Below are 18790 nucleotides of genomic sequence, written 5' to 3'. Positions count from 1 at the left end.
GCTTCAGAATTAATTACTCTGCATCTTTTTGTATGATTTAAATTTTGTGCATCTAAATAACACAAACCCTTATGCAAGGGTGTGCAGCCTGCCACCCTGTTTTCATACTTAAACACCCTCCAGTTTAGGTTTACAGGTTCTAAACTGTAATCAGACCTTCATTTAAAAAAAAACCAACAAACAAGAACACTTTATTCAGCAGTTGGCACTTTTGTTGCACTATGGTAGTTACTCACTACAATATCAATAAATGGCCACTTGTAGAGGGACAGACATAATTCTGCCTGTAGAAGAAAGTTATAATTTAATGGTTTTTAGCCCTCTAAAATATGCTTTCAGAGCAAGACAAAGTTTTATATCCCCAACTATGACACCTTTGGAATTAGTGAATTTTTAAAAATAAAAGGGAAAAGGATAAAAATGAGGGAATTTGGTAAAAAGTGAAACATGGTGAGAAATTTTTTATAGGTATTTGCTTACTTCCTTGCATGCCATGCTGCCTCTGAAAACCAAGTAAGGAAGCAAAGATAAAAAAGGAGGTTTCATCTGTATCCACGATAATGATTCTGTGTTAGCCAGGAAGAAGAAATTAACATGGAACTGCTGAAATATCAGCCGTGGGATATATATACATCTATCCATCTGAAACTATATTCAGTTGGGGGCATTATTTGTGATATAGGTATTTACTACTTTTAATCAGCTCATGAAAAGTAATTTTTTTTTTTTTTATTCAAACTTTGTCAATATGGAACAAACAGCAAATAAATTTTGAACATACTGCTCTCTCCTAAGATGGTACATAGAATAAAATGAAATATCCTAAAGACAGCTTTAATGGAAGCCATCTTCCACTGGAAAAGGTACTGACTTCCAAATGCTGCCAAGACTTAGATGTAGTTAAGTAAGAATGATGAACATCAGTTACATGACAGTAGTTGCAAAAGATGACACTGTTTGTTAATTTTTTTAGTCTGGTCATCTACTGCATCATTTCTCATGACCAGCTCTCTCATCTGGTGGTAATGCAAAGAGTGGTACCACGAGATTTAATCTAAACAGAAAACCACCGTTTTCCTGATTGCCGACCCAATGATTCCTGAGGAGATAATGTATTTCATACTGGCTCTTTTCCTGTTTGCAATGGTATGATCACAGTCTTGCCTGCTAAAAGTAAATGCAGGAATATTCTAAAAATGGATCAAATTATTAGACCCAAAGAATTGCATCACAGGGTTTAGCTTAAATATGACACTGAGAAGGTAACAGAAAAGAAAACTCATCAGATTAGATTCCCCATGTTACAGGAGCTGATAGATCTAACCCTCTACTATTAGACATGATGCTCAATATGAAGTTAGATAAAAAGTATTTAGGTCAAAAAATAAACTGAAGGATGAGAAAAAAATAACTGATATTTTGTGTCCCAGGTATACCCCCAAATTCATGTCGGATACCTGGAAAGGGATTCTTGACACCAAGTTGATAAAAAGGACTCATTTATAACCTTCTCTACACACATGATAATTTAGCTTTATGGATTTCCAGTTAAATGATTGCAAAGTGATGCCAGAAGCATGTTCTGAAATTAACACCTCAATATTAACTGAAAAAATACTTTTGCAACCATTTTCTTTGTTGAATAAGTTCCTCTATCCAGAGCCATTTATTGAGCAAACACACATGATGTAATAGGACATCATCTAATCAAAGTTGGATACCTGACTGTGGAGTATGAGAATCATAAACTTGCTTACGGTCTATCTGGTCTGCAAACACTTCCCCATAGATCATCCAGTAAGGCATGTAAAAAATGTTTTTCGCCAGCTTCCACGAAGGCTCCTCATTGGGGAAGAGAATTGCCTGTCTTGCCACACCAAAGCTCATCAGAACCACCAACATGATGATGACAAAGTACATCATGTCTATCATCTGAATGTAATGACAGGAAAAAGGAAAGAGAGAGAGAGAAAGAGAGAGAGAGAGAAAGAGAGAGAGAGAGAGAGAGAGAGAGAGAGAGAGAGAGAGAGAGAGAGAGAAAGGACAAGAATTAGAGGAACTCATTTGTCCATATTCCTATTGTTATGTGCTGCAAAAAAAGAAAAAGTCTGTGAATCCAAGAAACAGAATTTTCAAAAACAACTTTTGAAAAGCCTTTCTCATTTACACATAAAAAAAATATTTTTCAAAGAAGTGAAGTGGTATTATTGTGTCCTTGGTTTTACCCAGTGTCACTTTTAAGAACAATTCAAATGTTATGAATAGGCTTGAAAATGCAAAGTACCATCTGGTCACACCAGTTGCCTCCACAAGAATATATAGGTTCACTGGAATCAGCAGCCTGGTCTGGGCAAGGGTCGTGAGATGATGTATTGTTTATAGGCACCAAGTGGCAACTGTACATAAGCAAAAGGGCTGACATGGATAATTTTATTCACTGGTAGTCATTACCTTGGAGCAAAGGGAGCTGCAACTAACATACGGAGGAACGGGTGGCAGAACAGCCTGTGACTGCAACATAAGGGACACCATGGTGGTAACCAGCGAGAAAGGAAAGCTGTGATACTGGCCGGCCTAAAAATCCACTTGGTGGGGGAGTCTGACAAATGCTGTATTAACAAACCCCAATCAGATAACAGACAGTGAACTCTCTTCTTCTCCACTGTTGAGGGCCTCATTAGCATATGCCCAAGATAAACTAGTGCTTGCAAACAGTACCCATCCATTCAAAAAAAATTTCTGAAAAATGTGGGACAGCAATCCTACAAGATGCTGAATAGATCTGAAGATTAGAAGAAGCACTTCTCTAGAAGAGGCCCTCAGAGGAGCAGAACAATGGGCACCAGGCAGGTTCAGCAGAGATAACCCAAGGTGAATGTGAAAAAAATTGGGAATTGTGTAAAGTTGCTGGTAAGATCCCTTTAAAACTTACAGACTTGACAGATCTTTAGAATTGTTACAACTGAGTTGTTCTTCACAATTCTGGACATAACTTTTGTCTCTAGACAAAAATGAAGTTAAGAGTCCTCTAAACCTTATGAGTTTTATTCCCTCCAGTCTCTGCATTTTCTGGCTCAGCTGAATTCAGCCTTCCTTGCAAGAGAGGTGTGAAACCAACCTGTGCCTCAGCTGGTGCCCTTATGGCTCCACAGGGCCCCTGCTGCAGCCCAAGGGCAGGGCTGCTTAGGACAGGAGCTGCTGGAAGAGGGACCTACTTGCAGCAGATGGATCTGGTACTGCTCCAGGGGTTCTTCAATTTTGAAGCAATCTGAGGTCAGTGTAACACTGGGAAAGCATGTACTGGAGAAAAGCGTGTTGCAGGGTAGCAAAGAGAAAAAGGTATGCTCATGTTTAGAGAAAGACACTGCAGGAAAAAGGCACCAGCCAGGCAGAGGTCGGATGAGAGAGAATCAGGAAGATGGAAAGAAGGGGCCAAGGACAACTGAAAAAAAAGCAGAGAAAAACAGAAGTCTTGAGGTTCATGAAAAAAGCAGGAAAGAAAGAAAAAACCTTGGGAATATGCGAGAGGAAAAGAAATGCTTTGAATAATTAAAACCCAGTGAAGTCAATCATCAACATTCCTGTTTAATTCAGGGCATTAATCTTCCCAAAAAATATTCCCTCAAGAAGAGGAATTCTAGATCATTGTACTTCAGAAAGCATCCTGAAATGGGAAAGCTGAATAATAATGTTTAGTTCTCACTACTTTTAGGGAACAAACCTAGAGATAGAACCTGATTCCTTCGTTCTTGTCTGATCAAATTCATTTCAGATGGCAATATATAACTTCATATGATGTAATGTAATAACTATTTTAAAATGTCATGGAAACAAATAAACAAAATGAGTATTTTGAGGCAATTTAAGACAATGTATTAAAAGTTTCAAGCATTTTTGGTCAGGAATCACACAGGTGTCACCTCATATTACAAGAAATAAAATTTTTAGTGCTGTTCTCTATTCAAGATGCCAAATAGTTTTCTCCTCCTTCAGCTGGGTATCTTCTAAATTCCCAGTAACTTGTCTGAAATACAATGAAATACATGGAAAACTTTCCACTGACTTTAATGAGCATTGTATCAGATCCTTTGGTCTGTGGTGTCAAATTACAATTCCTGCTTTAGCAAGGCAATGGCTATTTCAATCATTCTGAAGAACTCATCAACCACCTTAAACAAGTGATCAAACACAATTTTTTGGGGGTAGAATTTCATTAAGAAGGTGGCTGTAGTTTGACTTCTGTATTTACAGAAAGGCTAGGAAATGCAGGTATTTCCACACATTAAAGGAACTGATATAACTGTCTCTCTTGACATTCCACAGTCATTTAATTTCATTCCTCAAATTTCCTAAAGGAAATTAAATCTATCACTGTGCAGAAATCAGAAAAGCACAAGCCTATTATGTTACTGAAATCAGTAGATAATAATAAGCTTGGCTATTCAGTTTACTTCTTGTGTCTTCATCTTTGCTTTAACCTATTCCATTTAAACCACTCAAGCCCATTCCTGCTCCTTGCTTAATCTCACTTGCAGAGATTAAGCAAGGAGGTTCAGAGTGGCCAGAGGTAAAACTTCTTACAGCAGGTAGAGGCAGGTGAAGAGAAAGCTCCTCAACACTGGAAAGATAGAAAAAGCCATCATTTTCCTCCTGAGTCTTAAACTTACAGTGGAAGCTCAAGAAAAAGGTCCTGGGCATTAAATATGATCTGTTGAGGACCTCAGCAGTTGTGATGTACTTACTCTGTAGAAATATGTAAAACCAACATGATATCCTTCACAGTGCTGAACAGAACTTCCAACATCATTTGGAAGACAGAACACAAGAAGGTAGAGAGACGTGTGATTTAAACAAAAATACACAAGTGAGCCCATGAAGCAGCCTGGAGTCAGCAGGTGCAACTCCCAGGGAATGCATGAGTTGGACATGAGTTGCACAACAGAGTAAGCTGGTTAGAAAATAGATGTGAGTGGCTGATCTCTGTAACTCAAACTGGTTGTGCACGGCATGTGTGGGCAAAGGGGATGTGTCAGAGTGGCTGAGAGCGCAAGGAAAGCTGGACAAATGATGAGAACCAAGCAACAAGGCACACAATAGAAGAATTTGCCTCCTTTAACTGCTGCCCAGAGCTTCAGAACAATTTGGCAGCTAAATTCAACACCCTTTGATGCAGGTACTGAGCCCACAGAGGCTAGTGATTTTCCTGCATTTGTTTTCCACAGAAAGTGGAGTGAGGTCTGATTTATTGTACACATGTGAAAGTGACAAATGAATAAAAATGCTATTAATTTCAGTCGCTTCCTTTCTGTGTGACCTAGAAGAAAAATAATCCACTCTTTATACTGCTGGTGGAGTTGGGCTCCTATCAGCCACCTGTAACACTGACTACTAGAAGTTTGTTTTATGTGGCCCCTCTATTACTGAACTGTTGCTCATGCCGCCTGTGTTAGCACCACAGTTCTGAAAATTTTAGTGCATGTAGCTGTGAAAATAAAGCAGAGCAGAAAGGTAGTTGTTTTTTTCAGAAGTTTTATACACTGTGTATTGTGTAAGCCCCAGTGACCACCAGATCCATTGCCAGAAAGAGAGTCCAAATGCGGCAGGAAGGAAACCTGCTAAGGCAGTGTTTTCCCTTTGATCTATATTCCTTTCTCTGATCCTGATGTCTTTTCACAAGAACCTCCAACAAGAACTGTTGAGTATTTTCACTCCGGAGCTCTGCAAAACCTCATGTCAACCTCCTATAGGCTTTATTGAGGGAAGTGCTTTCCAGGACATAAAAATTCAACTATCACTTTCATGTTTTCCCTCAATCTCTCTCCCTCACTTTTTTTCCCTCTAACCTGTTCTTTGTCAAACCCACCACTGTGAGCTTGCAGGAGAAAGCTGGAAAATTGAGGGGATAAGACAATGGTTCCCCGTTGGGTAGGGTGTATTCCAAGGGAGGCTCCTGCCCTCTCTACCAGACACCCGTCTTCCAAACCAAGACAAACTGGATGTATATTTTGCATTTCAGTTTTATACCTGCTCACTGTGCCTGTTGTGACCAATGTAATATTAAGGAGATATTGTAGTCCATGGTCCCTTTTCTTATGATGGTGAGGATGGATGAAGCTTTTCTTTAAGGACCATTGCAAGATAAGTACAACAGACAGCCTGTTTGGACTTCCTGATTATCATCACATAGGAAACAGACAGCAGTAGTATTCCATCTAGAAGAGTTAATATTCAGTTTACTATTTTTTACTTAAAGCCAGCTTCAAGGGGCTTTAATCTAATTAGAAAACTTCACACCTTAAACCCCAAAATGCATGAAAAAGACATGATTTACACAAGAAAAGCTGGATACTGCATGTGAAACATGAACACATATATTAGCTACATGTACAGGTATCCAAATATCAGGGATGTGTGCATATCCATCTGTAAATCCAGCCATTTTCTTTAACTGAAACAAGCAAAATGCTGCTTAATAGCAACATTTCAATTGAAAAATGAAAATTAAAAATTCGAAAGTCAAAAGTCAGAAGTCACGCATGTGGAAGCACGTGTCTCTTGATTCCTTTTGCATGCATTTACTGTTACATAAATTGTTAATATTCCTGCTGTGGTATGTACAGTTGATGCACCCAGGGCACAGAAGTTGCACTTAGCAAATGGATTTCTCATCTCACAAGGACAGACCTGAATTTAAATGATGGAAGATCATGTGAATGTGGATCAAACTATAGAAGGGTCATTCTTAACCATGACCACTGTAGTTTTGAACACACCATGACTATTACAACACATTGAGTCTCAAGTCTCAGGGTACTACACATCTGAACAACTTTTCTTTTACCTTAACAAATACCTTTTATAACCATCGAATCTCCTTTGCACTTTATGTAAATGAAGCACAGAGGGGTGTAGGGTGGCTCTGCTGTTGAAGAGTGAGCTCAGAGAGAGACAAACAATACATCATCTAACAGAACAGGAAAAACCTTGATTCTGGAGGTTTTGAATCAATAAAGCACTGACTTCTAACTGGCATGAAAACACTAATGTGTAAAACAAAACACAGGTAAATCTGCAGCAATGTCACTGGCTAAGGACACTGAGCCAAGAACAAGCTGTCAAGCAGAAGGGGCTCACCAACTCCTCTTACCATTTTCCCGATCATCATGACGTAGGGCCCCAGGTACTTGTTCACGCCGAAGATGTCCAGCAGCCGGATGTACCAGTAAATGATGTTGACGCAGTAGATCACGCGTCCATCGCTCCGGAGAGGCAGGTCCTGCAGACGGAGAACCATCCCAACAGAGAACAGCAGGATAGCTATGAGGTCGGTAACATTCCAGTACTCCTGGAGCCAAACTTTGACTTTTTGCAGCAGTTTCCCAGGCTCTGACATGAGGATCTGAAGGACAGAGGAAATGGAGAGTAACTGAGCTGTCTTAAAGTTGAAGAAATCTATACTAAACAGATAGATATATGCCACACAGGCCAAAAGCAAAGCTGATAGATGCTTGTCATCTGAATATCTCAGGTACTCTCAGTTTTTTTCCCCCACAAAATCTTCGATTTCAACCATTCTTAAAATGTGTCTATGTGCAAAATACTTTAAAGTACAAAGTGATAGCTCAGTCTAAAATCCTCATCTAATCAGAAGTAATATGTGCATGTATTTCTGTTTTTCAAATGTATTAGCCATACTTAGGGTCTTCGAACAAAGGGAAAAATACAGAAAGATTTTTTTAATCAGAAAATTCACATTTAAAGAAGCTGTAGATTTAGAGAAAGTTATATTAAAATGTGTGTCAAATGACAAAAAAATAATTAATAAACATAAAGCTCTGCATCAGAGATTTAATAGAGATATTAGATACTACTTGGGCCTGTTTTGGGAAATTAAGTCCCACAGCCAAGAAAAAAGGTCACAAAAATAAATAATCTTACCTTATTAATTTATTGTCATTCTTCCTGCAAGATAATTTGTGAAACTTGATTGTTTTCCCAAACTACTCTTAAAACTATAGTTCAAGTGATCGCCATGAATAAGTCCTACCTTTTAGGGAGTTAACAAGCTGTTGGTTTTCATTTTCTGTATTTAGCCCAAGAACATTTGAGTAAACTCATACAGTTCCTCAAACAAGATGAATGTAATCCTTATAATTTGTTTTTGGAATGAATTTTAGGCTCATCTATGAACAATTCCATTATCTGCTTAGAAATCAATTGTGACAAATATTTTTGGTAAACTTCTGTGGAAAGGACAGTTTGGGGTGAATGATTTGACAAAAAACAGCTCACACAACTCCTGTCTGCAGCCTCCCACCTGCTGAGCCAGCAGTTCATTGACTCTGCATAGTCCTCGTGTGGCTACTGCCACTGCTTTCCTTTCCCTTAATGGCACATACTCATGGGCCACTCAAGGAGTGCCTTTTCCTCCATTCTTTTTATTTATAACATAGCATTTACCATACAGAGTCAGAAACCTGTCTTTAAAACCTAAGTAAGTTGCAAGTCCACTTTTAGTCTAGCCCTGCAGAGCACTGGCTTCAGAGTGCACAAGCAGAACTGGTAACAGGTTCAGCCCAGGGGTACAAATGTGCTATTCCAGCTGAGGTCAGTGGGACTCACATTTGCTCACGCTAGGGCTGAATTGGGCCTCTGGTGTCACTGTGGAATAAATGCAGCTTTGGCTAAAGGGGACAGCATTAGGTGCGAGAGACCATGAGGGGCAGGGTTACACAGAACCACTTCACTCACTCTATAGACTGAGTGTACCTTAAAAACTCTGTCTCTGCTCCGTGTGTCTGCTTTTGCATCCTTAGGGAGATGCACACTATTGCTTGACAAATTAACAAAAAAATTTCAAGAGGCACATTTCAAGAAATTTAGCTGACCTTTAAGACTTATCAGAAGATCACCCTGTAGTTGTGAGTGCTATTAATGAAATTTGAATGCAGAAATTTTGTGGAAGAACAAGAAGGTAAGAAGGAAAGAAAGAAGGAAGGAAAAAGAGAAGGACTGAAAGAACAGAAAAAGGAAAGACAGTAAGAGAGAAAGAAAAAGAAAAAGAGAGAGAGTAAGAGAGAAAAAAGAGAGAAAGGAAAGGAAAAGAAAGGAAAGGAAAGGAAAGGAAAGGAAAGGAAAGGAAAGGAAAGGAAAGGAAAGGAAAGGAAAGGAAAGGAAAGGAAAGGAAAGGAAAGGAAAGGAAAGGAAAGGAAAGGAAAGGAAAGGAAAGGAAAGGAAAGGAAAGGAAAGGAAAGGAAAGGAAAGGAAAGGAAAGGAAAGGAAAGGAAAGGAAAGGAAAGGAAAGGAAAAAGAGAGAAAGAGAGAAAGAGAGAAAGAGAGAAAGAAAGAAAGAAAGAAAGAAAGAAAGAAAGAAAGAAAGAAAGAAAGAAAGAAAGAAAGAAAGAAAGAAAGAAAGAAAGAAAGAAAGAAAGAAAGAAAGAAAGAAAGAAAGAAAGAAAGAAAGAAAGAAAGGATGAAAAAGAAACTGCTATTTTTGAAATTAAAGAGGATAGACATTTTTTCCTGCTTTTTAAAAACAATCCATCTGCCTTTCTGAAAAAAAAAAAAAAAAAAAAAAAGAGGCACTTTTATGGTAAACTCATTCATAAAAATGTACACTGAGAAAAATACTAAAAACAGATATTAAAATTAAAAAAAACCAAAACATCAAGCCCTATGCTTATTCCTTTTTTATTCTTTCTTGGTTGGGGAGAATTTACCTCTCTCATCTTCTCTATTCCCAGAGTGAAAATATATGAAATGACAATCCACTCCTGAATAGATGGCCAGCGATCCATCTTCACCAGCACAATGTAGTTGAACAGCATCAAGTACCCTATGTAGGCCAGCTGTAAAGAAAAAAAACAAATATCAGTTGTCACTATCTATACAACTGAGCCAGTTTCTTGGATATGATTTGATATTCCTGATTCTACTGTAGCCAGGGTGTCACAGATAAAAGAACAATAAGACTCTCCTGGGTTGCCTGAGAAAGCTCTCATTGAGTCACATACTGTATGGAATTTGCAAAATACGTGCACATATGACCAGCTATATCTATCTCCTCAAAAAAAAACTTTATTAATGCAGTTCCCTGGGATCATCCCACAGTGATGGCAATTCTAATACCACTCTGTCAACTACCCAATCAAGTAAGCTATGTGAAGATTTCTCTGTCATCTGCTTCTAAAAGCCTTTAGTCCTCCAACACCGCTCTGTGTTTTCCCACATTGTTCACCTAATCTGGGCTGAGTCTGGCATTATGAGTCCAGATTTTAGGCATTATTAGAAGTCTTTTTACCCCGTGTAGTACTGATCAAATCTATAGCATGTTTCCTCCCCAAAACACTGCTACTCCTATTCTATATATACTATATATTCTATATACTCCTATAACGCTGCAGTAAGGAGCCAGGCATAGCCATGCATCCACTTGCATTATAGTTTTTGCAAATTTTTAAGCGGGAATGTTTTTCTTTTCCTTCCTAATATATTCACCTTCCAGGTTAATAGGCAAGTATGAATTCAGCTTTTAGTTTTTTTTCCTTTGTTTTTCTGCATTTTGAATGTAATTAAATGGTCTGTCAAAAAAAGACAAATCAGCCCAATTGCATCATCAAGTTCAGTCAAGGTCAGAGGAACTCGAGTGTCATTCTGGAGCACAGATTTCACTCTGGTTTGTGGAGGCCAGAATCCAACTACCTGTCTACTTTGCCTTTCAAACAGCAGCCCTATAAGAAAATGCATCTTAAGACTAAATATAAGTCAGAGAAAAGATGAGTCAGTTCTGTGCATGAACATTTAGTCATTGTGACAGAAAGCTGTAATACATACATCTATATTTGAATTCAGTTTATCTCTCAGCTGTCTGTTACTCACTGTTGCGTACATGGGATGTAAGCTGAAACAACCACAGAGGGCCTTGAGAATTTTGGGTAGGATTATTTAGATGTTCTGCACATCACAGAATAGAGTTTATAGTCCTATTGTATTTGTTAGAGAATGTCACTTCCACTCTTTGTAAAAGCCACAGGATTCTGGCTTTTGTTCCAGTTGCTGGCTGAGGACACTCAATAGAATTTGTTCTATTGACCATAACTATCATTATAGAGGAACCAGACAGCTGAAGTACTACTTCTTGTCTGCATAAAACAGAGGAGGAAATGATCTCATTTGTCTTTCAGTTTGAGAGGGATGATGGATTGCAATACAGGTCCGGAGGCTGCCCTTCCCTTTCCACTCCTAAAGGAATTGGAGAGCAATGTGGATGTAGACCAACACTTAGGGTGACACCGGGGTCAGGAGGACCTCTGTCTGGGCAGGCAGAACTGGATACACATCTCCCTAGTGGAAACAGCACCTTCTAATGTAGAGAAAAAGCCAGGTGATAGTGTTACTCAACACTCCTCTTAGACCTTATTGATTACTAATTATTGGGAAATCTACCTCGAATGGCTTCAGCAGCCTTTGGTGAGCACTTGCAATCAGTAGGGCAAAAGAATAAGGACACTGAGGTTATAAAGGTGACAGAAATTGCAAGAATCTAACTGTAACTAGCTCCTTTCTGGTTTTCTTTTGAAATGCTGGCTTTTCTGGTTTTGGTTTTGGTGGATTTCTTGATATCAATTCAAACTTACTCAAAATTGTAAAACATTTTTGCTTGACAAAAGAATCTTGATTTGTCAGTAAAATTATACTGAAATCTCTCTACTTTAACCCAAGAAACAAGTCCTTCAGATAGTGAATGACACCCTCCTTCTCCCTCCCCACACTTCTAACTTGCTTTCACCTTCCAGGAGGCTACACTGATCCAACACTGTGGTCAGACTTCAGTTTAGCTGTTAATGCTGGTACTCAAGGTTCTTTAAAAGTGCTACTACAGAAGTAGCTGAACCCTGTTTTTTCTTGTTTTTGCCTGGCTTGACAAAGAGCTAGGAGCTGACATTGTCACCTTTGAGGGCAGTACAGGAGGAAACTAAAGAAAGAAGTGCCTATTAAGAAGTTTCAAGGGTGGATTTCACCTGGCCCTTCTATGGATGCAGTCCCATTCTGTAGAAAATACTGGAATACTCATCGTGGTCAAGGAGAAACCTGGAAATTGTACCAACAGGTTAATGCTTCAAGGAGATCACTCTCCTCTTTTCTGATTGATTGCAATAATTAAATAATCATAAACTGAAGTGGTCCCAAAATGCAAAACTTAGGGCAATGCTTTTTGATGTTTAGAAGATGACTTTTACTTGGAGCTCAATTACTCTGCAGCTTTCTTCTTCAGAAGAGATAGAAACTTCCTGCTAATATCTCAGCTAATGCTATTAGTGGTAGTGATGCTAAAAGATTCTCCTTTTTATGTATTTTTCATATATTTGTAGCTTTTCAGGCTACTATTAAATAGTTATATATAGTTCCTAGTATTTTTGCTACCCTTTCTCTTAGATTTTAGAGTAGTAAGTTAACCTTCTAACACATTCCTGAAATACTGTTTAGTCTTATTCTTAAGAGGAAGCCTGACAAGGAGCAGGCTTCTGTTTCCCAAATCAGAATCTGAGGAGACACAACATGAAATGGGGCAAAGAAGCCCTGGACCAATTCCAGTGGGCCAGTATCCAGGGAAAGTATCCTAACTAACTACTCTTCTAATTGGACAATATTTGTTAGATATGCTACTTTGTAAATCTTATAAAAATTAAATGAAGAAATCTGATGCCATGTGAGCACATTGCCACCAGGATACCCAAAAGCTTCCAATAAAGGTCTACTTTTTATTTTACTATTTTAACACTGTTGCAAGTGTTTTTTGACATTAGGACAGTGGGAGTAGTCAACAGTAGGAGAAGATCATCCTCCTCTGCTCACGCAATCTGTGGGATGAAACATTTGCATCATGGTTTCCAATGCAACGAAACAGAACAGAGCAGTTGACTTTTGAAATTGCTGTGTGCCTAGAGAGAAAGGCTAAAGTTGGTGAGGAGTTGCTTGTTGGGTTGTGTTGGGTTTTGGGTTTTTTTTGTTTGGTTTTTTTCTGGGATTTTTGTTGAGAAAAAGCTGTCTAGTGTCTGCTGAGACAAATGTTATTTACTCAAATACCTCATTTAACTCACTCTTGTGTATTTGAAGAATGAAGGTGAATACAGCTATATAGTAATGGAGATAGGTAACTGCAGAATATTCAAATTGTTTTAAGTGGTATGCAATAGCCATAGGACCTTTTACATGTACTTTGGACAGTGGAATGTAAAATTCAAATGATTTCTTTTGAAATCCATGAATAATATTTGCGCCTGTGTATTTGCAAAATTGTGATAGGCTGTGCAATTTTAACCCTTCTCTGAAACTCCTTTTGCTTTTAGTCTCCTGGAGTTCTCAGTTTACACAGCAGGTCAAGCATGTCAGCCAGAATCCACCCTAACTTGCTCTCCAGGTTCAGTGTATCCAAGATCCAATGACCTTGATTGAGACCTGCCTAAGGACATAAAACTGTAGGAACAAGTCTAAATGGAAATGCAATATTGATTTCTCCCTCCCATTTAAATATTGAACTAATAGGGAAAACTAGGATGCTTCTTTCCATTTGCAGTGTAAAGACTTTTCTGTTTGTGCATAATACACACTGCAATTGATAATGAGACTAGGCTGCTGATGAGTAGCTTCTGGACTTGTGGGCTTGATTAATGCATGGTGGCCAACGAGCTGAGCAATAAGTTACTCCAAGATGTTAAACTACCTGTTAGTCTACAGGGTCCATCACAGTAAAGACTCGATCGATGTGAGTTGTTCCCAACATCTGCAAGGCAATTTTTCTTATAAGAAGTCACTTGCAGAAGGATCCATTCTTTGTGATTTGCTGTGCTCTTAGCAGAATGATGGAAAATATGACAGGGAAAAAACACCTGAAACCATCTAACCAATTCCATTGGGTTGAGGCAGGATTAATTCCAGTGTACCATAATGGACACATGTCTTGATAAAATAATTTAGAAATCACTAATAATGGAAAATCCAGCATGTCCTCACATAGTTCATGACAGTACTTATTACAGCAGCTAGAAACTGTTTCACAGGTTCTTAACTAGAACTGTCTGGGTGTTATTTTTTGTCCTATTCAGCAAGGATTCAGAGGTACATATATTTGAAAACTCTTACATTCCTTCTGCAGACCTTTTTCTTTTTTTTTTTTTTTTTAACAGAGAAATCATTCTCACTTCCTTAAACTCTCCCCTTAAGTCAAGCTTTACAAACCTCTTGAAACATTTGTCTTTTTTGTGGTCTTTCAAACTAGTCCACACTCATCACATGATGCATAAGCTGAACTGGGGTGGAGCACTCCAGCCAAAAAGGCTGAAAGGATTATTTTCCATGATCTTTTTCGTCTTATCCTTCTACATTCTAGTGCAATTTGCAAAATAACTAATAATAATTAAAACAATAACTAATCTCTACTCCATCATCCAAGATTTGAATAAAAATATCAGATAGCACCTGATATAGAAGAGAACTTAATGGCATCCTTTCTAATCTCTGCTTCCAGCTTGATAATGAATAATTAATATCTACTCTTGATGACTAATTGTCAAAAAGCTTTTCATTCACATAGTAACTTTAATGTAGCAGTTATTAATTTAGCTGTGAGAAAGCTCTGGGAAGTTTTTGGTACTGTTTTACTGCAGATGAAATACATGACATAATTTTTTTTCTACTCCTTCTGGAAGGTCCATTTCTTTCTAACACAGGGGGAATATACTGGTTTAACCTAAATTGTCCCTGAAAAATGTACATTGGCTGTCAATCATGTCTCTGATATCTTGTGGGTACTTACATGTACATCTTCTCTTAGAGACACACCACAGACTGGTCAAAACAGAAAAAAAAAAAAATATTCCAAGGGAAGAAGTGCTCTCTCTTTTTTTCTTCAGTTATTAGATAATTAATATTTTGACTCAAACTACTGGGCTTACTATTGGAAACAATCTTATTTTGAATTCTCCTATAGGGAATTCCTTGGGAGCACTACAGCAAACTTCCCCTTTTTATTTAAATAAAAACATACAGATAATTCAAATTTTACCCTGAACAAAATGGTAGACTTTAAAAGTCATGGAAAGGCTTGCAATGCTAGCAGACTTTCACTAAGTGTTTTTATTTAACTGTTTATGTGTAAGCCCTCCAATACATATAAGTGTAGACATCAGTGAAACACAAAAGATGACCTTAGTCAAATTTCAGTATTTGTACAAGCATTATTGATGTAACAGTAAATATTTCTTACGGTGTAAAACCAAAACTTCACAATGGGAGCATTGTAGAATTCGTAAATCTTTCTTCCAATAGGGATCATCCTGTGTCTGCTCTGAACTTCTTCATCCTCTTTCTTTCTTGAAGACTCTCCATTTCCCCGTCCCAGCATTGCCTACAAGAAATGATATATTGGAGTTTCTTTCTTTATGAAAGAAAAATGACACTGTTTTTTGAAATGTCAATAGGAAACTGTTCTTGATCTCTAGATAAAACCAGGTGATCATAGCTAGGCATAAAATGGTTTGCTTTCAAATTATCTTTTTTGCAGGAAGGCTTCTGTTTAATACTTTGAAAGTGGAAAGCTATAGCTTTAGCCTCAACCCTCAGCTTGGGACTGACCGGTGAACAAAAAAATTAAGATGTGGAGAATACTTCTCCTCTTTGTTGTATGGACAAAACCACTTTCACCTGACAACAGCATTTTGTGGTGTACTTCTATACAATAAACAGATGCAGACAGGAAACAGGTAAATTTTGGTTTTAAACAAAGAGAAGTTCATAAGGTGGAGATTGAGAGGGAACAACAAGGGAAAAGATGAGTTGGTAGTCACTGAACTAGAAGCAAAGAAGACAGTGGCACTTTTAAAGTTAATCACTGGACCTGTTTCAGGCCATGATCCCACAGTGAAGCTTACATGGATGCAAGAGGACATACTAGCAAAGCTCACTGCAGCAGAAAGACCTTGGATTGAAATATCCATGTACATGATTGCAGCTTCTTCCATAGTGAAGTTCCAGACTGCTCACGCATTGCCTTTGCTAGGCTTGATCTCACGGTTACCACTGCAATTCAGACCCACTGAGAAGCTACACCAAGCTCAAGGAACACTTACATAAGAAGTTCTCTGCTATGAGTGCAAACCTAACAGTCAAAAGAAGGTAGTATTTTGTTTGTTTACCCTTAATTTTCATTATCAGGTGCAGACAAGTGGAAGGACTAAACTACAACCACTGAACTTAGTGCTTAAAAGGAGCTCCTCTTTATTTGAAGTGTAACATGACCTATTAAATGTTTATTCTGAAGCAATTATTTAGTGAACAGTAGACTAAGACTGGATTTTAGCTCACTGTGCCCATTGCAAGTTCTTACTATTTAGTGTGTGGATGCACCTGTGGAATGCAGCACCCTGCACATGAAATATTTGCAAGAATTGAGACATACCTAAGTATGCAGGGACTGCATGATGATGCATTTGCTTCAATGCTTCCATCATACTTTTCTAGAAATAGATGAAGGAACCCTTGTGCTTTTATGTTAACTGAAGCAAACTTTCACTACCTGTGAAGATAGCAATGCCCTCATCTGCAACTTAAATGGTGGAAAACTAAGGGAACAATTAGATGCCAGGAATATGGTCTTTCCATAAAAAGGTCCTTCTAGTGTCTCTCTGTATCTGTGCTCTCCAACTCAACAGGATGTACAGCACATACTTAACTAATTGCTTCAGGTGAGCTATCTGATCAGGTTCTAGAGCCCTGCAGGAACTGGTGATGCACTCCTCACGTATTTAAAAGTAGGAATCACAATCTAACCTTATCTTCCTTTTTCCAGCCTAATGTGGAGCTATTCACAGGTCTTTTTTCTGTGAAATAGTAATTTGCAATGGTCAACTTTTTTCAGTCAGTGTAGATATTTGTAACATTATTAGGACTATGCTTGGTCCATATGGCTCTTTCTCTTTAATTTAATTTATACAGTCAATTTTTCCTCTAATGTTATTACTTTCCTTGCGCACCCTTATATTTTTGAATCTGACAACACACAGATCTTGCTGTGCGTATTTTCAATAAAATTCAAAAAATATTCAGGACAGAAGAATACTGCACTGAAAATAACCTCCTGGGACTGTCTCAAAAACTAAAGCCTACTTTGCCCAAGTTAACCTATTTCTTTTAGCTTTAATGGAAGAACAGCTGAAGATTTTTAATTTAATTTCCATACATACAGATAAAATATTACCCATTAAAAATTTAAATGTACCTCCTGTTGGCTCTCACAGAGCAAGTAAAACACCTTGAAAGTCCATCAAGACTTTTATAAAAAAGGAAAAAGACAAAGTGACTGTTAAGCAGAGAAGGGTTTTTATGGTTATGAGACCTACTGAATATAACTACAGTAACAGAAGTTACACAACCTCCACAGAAGATATCATTACCTGAACTCCACAAAATCAAAGTGATCCTTTGATCTGTATAATTGATTGGTTGTTTTTTTGTGGGTGTTTTTTTTTTTGTTTTTTTTGTTTGTTTGTTTGTTTTGTTTGTTTCTTGTTTTTTTTGGGAAAAAACATTTGAATATGATCTGAATGCTTTGGGAACACTATAGCCCAAAAAGGTAGTAATTTGTTTGCTTCTCTCTACTTACTGATGCTGTTCAGGGAGAACTACCATCTGGAGCTACAGAGTTTTCCGTAGCTTTTCCCAAGGCTTTGTCTCTGCTGTCCTCTGGTGCTCAGAAATTTTGCAGCAGAGTGAAAATGAATGCTGTCTGCTTTAACAAATGGGCAATGCCGTGCTTTAATGAAAGGGATTATTTTACAGAGTTCAAATCCTTCACTTGTAAATTTTACAAATTCTGAGTCAGACTTAATTCTCAATTAAATCAGTGACTTGCTGATGTTTTTATGATAATGCTCTTTAAATATCTGGATTTATACTTTAGCTTATGAATTCTGATTTTCTGTTTGGTACTGCTTTATTCTTGATAACAATGCCATAATTGTATCTTGTTATAATTATTTTTGAATTAATTCTATCCTATTATACTACCTTCTCCCCTCCCCCATGCTACAGATGGGGAATTTCTCTGAGATGGCTTGGGATTAGGTTTGACCTGATGTTCCTGACTGTTAATTATACCTCAGTATTAACAAACTGAGAAGCTTCCCCATTAGAGATATTCAGAAATAACCTAAGTAACTGTGTTAACAGAATAATTGCAGTGCCAAATGTGAACAAATGTTTTCCTTGGAGTGGGATGCAGTAGGGGTGGGAACAACTCAACATACTGCTCTGTGTGGGTGGCATCTCTTTCTCTAATACATGATTTTGTCCATGATTCACCATGAGTCATGCAAGGTAAGCTCGACAGCAGCTCAACCTCATTGTGAAGTACAGTACAACTGCATCAATTTAGCCTGAAGGGATTGATGTTTGCATAGTTTTAACATGGAGATTTTATTAATCTGGTTTTTGTTGTTATTGTTGTTGGGTCAGATTTTGTTTTATGTAATTGAGGACTGTTTACTGATAATGAACTATCAGTGGAAGTTTTGGGTTGTACATTTTTTGCATTAATACAATCCTATACCATGTTTATGTGTTTTATATTTAAATAACAGGAATTTCATTCTTTCTGGAATGAATACAGGCCCTTCCAGTTTCATCCTGAGTGAAATCTACATAGGGCTACATAGGGCCTTGGCCCGGTTCACAGAGAATTGGTGCAGAAATGATACATTGCTGTGCGGAGCCACCTTCCTCAGCATACCCTGCT

The 18790-nt window shown here is 37.9% G+C and overlaps 1 protein-coding gene across 1 annotated transcript in view; it reads right to left on the bottom strand.

Moving 5' to 3' along the window:
- Positions 1–18790, bottom strand: part of TRPM3 (transient receptor potential cation channel subfamily M member 3) — a 265606-nt gene that overhangs the window by 19238 nt on the left and 227578 nt on the right. The window contains exons 20-23 of the mRNA XM_058827630.1: positions 15266–15406; positions 9720–9848; positions 7148–7399; positions 1722–1932 (exon numbers count right to left, since the gene is read on the bottom strand). Coding sequence (XP_058683613.1) covers positions 1722–1932; positions 7148–7399; positions 9720–9848; positions 15266–15406 — 733 coding nt within the window. The remainder of the gene's footprint in view (positions 1–1721; positions 1933–7147; positions 7400–9719; positions 9849–15265; positions 15407–18790) is intronic.

Source organism: Poecile atricapillus, chromosome Z, assembly GCF_030490865.1.
Source record: "Poecile atricapillus isolate bPoeAtr1 chromosome Z, bPoeAtr1.hap1, whole genome shotgun sequence".
NCBI lineage: Eukaryota > Metazoa > Chordata > Aves > Passeriformes > Paridae > Poecile > Poecile atricapillus.
The sequence above is the reverse complement of the archived record's forward strand: the minus strand, read 5'-3'. Positions and strand labels throughout refer to the sequence as shown.